The sequence below is a fragment of the Prionailurus viverrinus genome, unplaced genomic scaffold (assembly GCF_022837055.1).
Source record: "Prionailurus viverrinus isolate Anna unplaced genomic scaffold, UM_Priviv_1.0 scaffold_35, whole genome shotgun sequence".
NCBI classification, from domain to species: domain Eukaryota; kingdom Metazoa; phylum Chordata; class Mammalia; order Carnivora; family Felidae; genus Prionailurus; species Prionailurus viverrinus.
The window spans coordinates 4,047,808-4,054,631 of NW_025927605.1; the positions used below are offsets into that span (position 1 = coordinate 4,047,808).

Below are 6,824 nucleotides of genomic sequence, written 5' to 3' on the forward strand. Positions count from 1 at the left end.
GCCTCACATGCCGGAAAAATATATGATGTTGTTGGTTTGAGCATGGGAAAGAGAAATTTGTCTATCACACTTTTTTATTCTTAAAGGAGTTGTATAGTCCTGAAACCTGGAGGACAGGAAGGATTGCTCATACTAAATTTGAAATGCATCACTATAATAATCTTGATAATACTCCTCCCTGTCCCATTTTGGAGATAACAACCCCAAGGTAACTATCCACCTACAGAAATGGACACAGTAGGGTAAAGGTGTTCATTAAAAAAAAAAAATCACCCAATTATGAATAATTCAGGATGAGCTGGCAAACACCATTTTGCTATGAGTAGCAAAGTTCATCAAGAAACACCCTGATAATGTGTATATAAAGACAAGCTCAACTGTTTGAGCAGAACATTTGCCATCGAAGCTTCACCCCAGGAACAAGCTCTCTAGCCTGGACATCATGTCTGTGCGCTTTTCTGCTGCATCCAGACGGCTTGGCTCTAGCGGGGGAGTGGGTTTTGGGGCTGGAAATGCATGTGGTGTGCCAGGCATTGGAAGTGGCTTCTCTTGCGCTTTTGGGGGCAGCTCACCTGCAGGAGGCTATGGCGGAGGGCTCGGAGCGGGGACGGCCTCTTGTACTGCCTTCATGGGGAACGAACACGGCCTCCTGTCGGGCAACGAGAAGGTGACCATGCAGAACCTCAACGACCGGCTGGCCTCCTACCTGGAGAATGTGCGTGCCCTGGAGGAGGCCAACGCTGACCTGGAGCAGAAGATCAAGGGCTGGTATGAGAAATTTGGGCCTGGTTCCTGTCGTGGTCTTGATCATGATTACAGCAGATACTTCCCAATAATTGATGACCTCAGGAACCAGGTAAGAAACACAATGTTGTGAGGGTTAGTTAATACCCCAGAGAGTATTTAGCCACACAAGCACCCACAAACGTGTATGCTGTTACACACAGCAGGGCTTTGCTCTCAGCTTCTAATTTTCAGAAGTTCAGTATTAATATTAAAAATAATTTATTAAAAATTTGTTAATGTTTATTTTTGAGAGAGAGAGAGAGTCACAGTGTGAGCAGGAGAGGGGCAGAAAGAGAGGGTGACACAGAATCTGAACCAGGCTCCAGGCTCTGAGCTGTCAGCACAGAGCCCAACACGGGGCTTGACTCACGAGCCATGAGATCATGACCTGAACTGAAGTTGGAAGTCCAACCGACTGAGCCACCCAGGCACCCCAATATTAAAAATAATTTATATTGGGGCGCCTGGGTGGCGCAGTCGGTTGGGCGTCCGACTTCAGCCAGGTCACGATCTCGCGGTCCGTGAGTTCGAGCCCCGCGTCAGGCTCTGGGCTGATGGCTCAGAGCCTGGAGCCTGTTTCCGATTCTGTGTCTCCCTCTCTCTCTGCCCCTCCCCCGTTCATGCTCTGTCTCTCTCTGTCCCAAAAATAAATAAACGTTGAAAAAAAAATTAAAAAAAAAAAAAATAATAATTTATATTAAAATTCTAATCTTCGAACATGGCTCACCCATACCTGGTATGAGGTATGCACGTTTATGCTTTTTGTGATATGAAAATATCAAAAACTGCCCAATGTTTCCTGCTATTTATTTATAAGTTTCCAAAAGAATCATCTTATTATTAGAGACAGAAGGCCAGAAAGATTACTATAATTTCATAGGTGACTTTATTTCAAGGGAATGTGACATTTTTAGATTATTTCCTCACTCTTAACTAACTCTCCATTTATCAGATAATTTCTGTAACTACCAGTAATGCCAATATTATCCTGCAAAACGATAACGCAAGACTAACGGCTGATGACTTCAGGCTAAAGTAAGTAGAGCTGAAGAGAAACCAAAGAAGGTTAGCTCAACATTCCCCCCACCCCTTTAATTTAGGCTATTGGAGGTCACCTAACTTGTTTGATTTTGCTTGTTTTAAATCAAATGCATATAAGAATGACCAGCTGAATGGGAAATTTAGGAACTGACACAATTGAATGTTAAGATCATATGAAAGATTTTCGAGTGTCCCTATTCTCTTGCTTCAAAGAAATTTGTTCATTGCATTATGGGCGGTCTAACGGAAGTTTTGAGTAGATTTTAACAGTTCGACCTCAAAGCACGGTTGGGGTTTTATGATGACCTAAAAAGTGATGGGACTAAGGTAATGCAGGTGTCTACTATTTCCTAAGGTTTGAAAACGAACAGGCCCTTCACCAGAGCGTTGACGCGGACGTCAGCGGTTTGCGCAGGGTCCTGGATGAGCTGACTCTGTGCAGAACGGACCTAGAGATCCAGCTGGAAACTCTGAGCGAGGAGCTGGCTTACCTCAAGAAGAATCACGAGGAGGTAGGTGCTCTCCCCCGATTCCACAATCCGCCTCGCTCCCAAAATTGAAAAATACATTTCAGATGACGAGTCTGATGTCTGACGTCAATATTCCAAAAGGAATTTGTCAATTTCTCCCTATGGTTTAGACTATTTGAAATGTTCCTATTCATCCGCCCCCAAAGAAACAAACTTTTTTAAACAAAGCAAAACAAAACACTTCTAATCTTCTGCATCCTGTCTTGTCTAGTTCCTTTGAAAATAGCTCCTAACATGGTTACCTTTCTTTTAGGAAATGAAGGCCCTGCAGTGCGCGGCGGGCGGGAACGTGAACGTGGAGATGAACGCGGCGCCCGGGGTGGACCTCACGGTCCTGCTGAACAACATGCGGGCCGAGTACGAAGACCTGGCCGAGCAGAACCGCAGGGACGCGGAGGCCTGGTTCAACGAGAAGGTGAAACCCCGTGGGGGCGCGCTTGCCGGGCCCTGAGCGCTGATGCAAGGCAAGCTGTACCCTAACATGCTCCCCAACCTTGCAGAGCGCTTCGCTGCAGCAGCAGATTTCCGACGACGCTGGTGCCACCACCTCAGCTCGGAATGAGCTTACGGAAATGAAACGTACTCTTCAGACTCTGGAGATTGAACTTCAGTCCCTCTTAGCAATGGTCAGTAAAAAGTACAAAAAAGATTTGTTTCAGAAATTGAGGTAAAAATCAGAAGAGTGCTTCTTCCACGTGATATTACTTAGTTTTGTTTTTATCCGTTAATGACCGTGCTTTGAAATAAGACACCTTTGCATTTTGCCCAGCAGAACCCCTCTTTGCCTGGAAAGTATACCTAGATGCTCATAATTATGAAACATTAGAAATTAGCAAGTACAATTCTTTTGAGGTGCCCGTAAAAGAAAAGCGTTTTTACCCTGAGTCTTCCCTCCTAAGGCAAAAGATCAAAAAGCATTCTCCATGGAGTGCAAAAATACCTTTTCACCTCTCCTAGCTTCCTCATCTAGCATTCCTTTCGGCCACTTAATTAAGAGTACTTACAAGTTCCATCTTAGGTGGCATAAACAAGAAGCAAGGCAGAGGCGGGAAGGTTGCCTATAAAGCTCAACAGTCATGATAATAATAGTAACCTTTTCATTAAGGCCCAGCACTTTCCCCCACATGAATCCACAATAACCCTAGGGCTTGGGCAGGGCAGACTTTATAATTCATGTCATTATTTCCAAAAGAACAATCTAAGATTCAAAGACTCTTCCCAGAGTCCCACAGTTGAATATGAAGGAACCAGAACTTTCTCTCCAGATTTCCTAGCTCCCACCTCTATACTTTTTCCACTATGGCGAGTAAACAAACCTTTAGAGTTGATCCACAAAGGAGGGTATGAATGTATATGAAATTGGGACTTTGCAAAAAATTCTTGCAGATGAAAGAGTAAGACACTCTTACTTTCATCCCATGTAAAACTATGGCAGGCATCCCTCTTTAGGAGAGACCCTACATAAACCCATTTGGATTCACAACCTAATGAGTCAAACCATTCAAAGATTTAAAAGGTCATTCTTTCCTTTGGGTCATTTTACTTCTGGAAAGTTTATGCATTTCACTAGGGGATTGTCTTTTAATAGAAGAGATACAATCTCCCTGAGAGGAAGCTGTTACATGATTAGAAACAAGGCAGCTAATTGTCTGAGAACTTTTTTCCTGGGGAATGTGGCAAATTGTGCCAGACTCCACAAGCACAGGCTATATTGGTGGGGTAGAGGGATCTTTACACTGTGCCCTATGAAGAAACAAGTTTATCTTTGCTAACACTCCTGGACATGAGTGGCATTCACCACCAACTGTGTCATTCTCAAACACAACAACAGTATGACGATTAATATTGAACAAGGGGGACTCTTTGGGGTAAATATGGTCATTTGCATTATGTAAGGATAACTCTTTTAAATGTCTCTTAAGTGCTCTGCCTGATTCTAAAACAACATTGTGACATTTTCTACTGAACTGTGTCTTACTGATCCTCAGAAACACTCCCTGGAGTGCTCCCTGACCGAGACCGAAGGGAACTACTGCACGCAGCTCGCCCAGATCCAGGCTCAGATCGGGGCCCTGGAGGAACAGCTGCACCAGGTCCGAACCGAGACGGAGGGCCAGAAACTGGAGTACGAGCAGCTGCTCGACATCAAGGTCCACCTAGAAAAGGAAATTGAGACTTACTGCCGCCTGATAGATGGAGAGGATGGGTAAGTACCACTTCCATTGAGAAAACATTTTATCTTAAGGTTATTGAATTTTTTTTGAAATCAGGGATAAAGTATTTATGACCCATATCATGTGTCCATAAACTCCTTCTAGTGTTATTTAGAATCCAGATATCTCCCATCTTTTTTTTAAGAGCACAAGCAGGGAAGGGTCAGAGAGAGAATTCAAGCACGCTCTACACTGCCACTGTGGCGCCCCATGAAGGGCTCAAACTCATGAACACTGAAATCATGACCTGAGCTGAAATCAAGAATCACGCTTAACAGACTGAGCCCCCCATGCGTCCCCAGAGATCTCCCATCTTAAATCCTTGTTTTACAATTTCCTCAGCAAAACAGAGTGAAATAATTAATACAAGCTCTCTTATTTTTACAGCTCTTGTGTTAAATCAAAAGGCTATGGAGGACCAGGAAATCAAACAAAAGGTAAACAAAAGCTGTGTTAAGCATCCGGTATTTACTTGTGTGTTTCAAATTATGAGTTAATTATTTCCCCTTTATGAATTTGATAAATTCTAACAATTCTTATGTGTCATTTTAGACTCATCTAAAACCACCATGGTTAAAACGATTGTTGAAGAAATAGATCCTCGTGGCAAAGTTCTCTCATCCAGAGTTCACACTGTGGAAGAGAAATCCACCAAAGCCAACAATATAAAGAGTGAACAGAGGGTGCCTTCCTGAACCCCCAAAGAAGAGCCCCTAAATTAAAATACCAACCTGAAGCTAGGTTCCTAAGTGAAAGCCCTCTTATTTTTCTGCTTTTCTTCCAGTGACTTAAGAACCTATTTTTAGAATTGTAGCATTTCTTTGGATTTCTCTCTGGTGGTGTTTCAATAAAAACTCTTCTTGTTGCAAGACATCTTCACTGGTTGTGGCCAATCTTTGCATTTTAAACATACCCCAGATGGGAACTGAATCTTATTTTTAATTTCTTCTGTTTAATTCAGTGGCCTTCACAAGTTAGGAGTAAGTTTAACAGGCAAACTGGTTGGAGTCTTTTTCACATCTCTGTAAAATTTTAAATCTTTCCCCTTCCATCTATAAACACTTGTTATGCACACTTGCTAAGTGCTGGCAATGAGAACAAAAGTGTATAAAATCTAATCCCTGAGTGCAACTTGCTCATAGAGTGGAAATAAGAAATTGAAGAGCCAAATACATCCTTAAAATAACAACAACAACAACAAACTGTAAATGGTGATATTTGAAGGTAGAATGGAAAAGAGAGAGATGCAGGAACTAGACAGGGCAAGAGTGGAATTCTGCAACACAATGTTTGGCCACAAAACACGTCTTAACAAACTGAAGAGGACTGAAACTGTATCAGGTGTCTTTTCTGGCCACAGAGTATGAAACTAGAAATCAATAACAGAAGGACAATTGGAAAATTCAGAAATATTTAGAAACTAACTAAGACATTTCTGAACAACAAATGGGTTAAAGAAGAAATTGAAAGGAAAATTAAAAAAAAAATCTTGAGACAAATGGACATGAAAATATAATATACCAAAACCTATGGGATGCAGCAGAAGCAGTACTTAGAGGGAACTTTCTGGGATAACCACCCATATCAAGAAAGAAGAAAGTTCACAAATAAACAATCTAACTTTACACATCAAAGAACTAGAAAAAGAAGGAGAAATTAAGCCTAAAGTTAGCAGAAGGAAGGAAATAATAAAAATTAGAACAGAAATAAATGAAATGGAAACTAGAAAAGAAACAGATAAGATCAAGAAGACTGAGAGTTGGTGTTCTGAAAAAATTAAATGGACAAATCTTTACTAGACCAACCAGAGAGAGAGAGAGAGCGAGAGAGAGAGAGAGAGAGAGAAACTGAGAAGGAGAAAACACTTCCAAACTCACTTTACAAAAGGCCAGCATTACTCTTATACCAAAACCAGACAAAGATGCTACAAGAAAAGAAAATTATAGGCCAATATCCCTGATGAACTTAGATGCAAAAATCTTCAACAAAATTCTAGCAAAACAAATTCAACAGCACATTAAAAGAATCATACACCATGATCAAATGGGATTTATCCCTGGGATGCAAGAATGGTTCAGCATAAACAAATTAATGAATGATACACCACATTAACAGAAGGAAGGGTAAAAATCATGTGATCATCTCAAAAGATACAGAAAAAGAATTTGACAAAACTCAACACCTTTTCGTAATAAAAATGCTCAACAAATTAGGTACAGAAGGAATGTAAGTCAACATAATAAAAAGGCCATAT

General features: G+C 41.4%; 1 protein-coding gene across 1 annotated transcript; it reads left to right on the forward strand.

Moving 5' to 3' along the window:
- The first annotated feature begins 442 nt into the window (after positions 1-442).
- KRT27 (keratin 27) lies at positions 443-5,265 on the forward strand. Its single transcript, XM_047845763.1, has 8 exons — positions 443-856; positions 1,739-1,821; positions 2,183-2,339; positions 2,611-2,772; positions 2,858-2,983; positions 4,346-4,563; positions 4,958-5,007; positions 5,123-5,265. Exons 1-8 carry the CDS (start codon positions 443-445, stop codon positions 5,263-5,265), a joined length of 1,353 nt encoding a protein of 450 aa, XP_047701719.1.
- Positions 5,266-6,824: the final 1,559 nt, after the last annotated feature.

Coding starts and splice junctions, on each gene's coding strand:
- KRT27 (XM_047845763.1), top strand. CDS start 443: ATGTCTGTGCGCTTTTCTGCTGCATCCAGACGGCTTGGCTCTAGCGGG. Junction 857..1,738: donor TTGATGACCTCAGGAACCAG/GTAAGAAACACA, acceptor TCCATTTATCAG/ATAATTTCTGTAACTACCAG. Junction 4,564..4,957: donor CTGATAGATGGAGAGGATGG/GTAAGTACCACT, acceptor TTATTTTTACAG/CTCTTGTGTTAAATCAAAAG.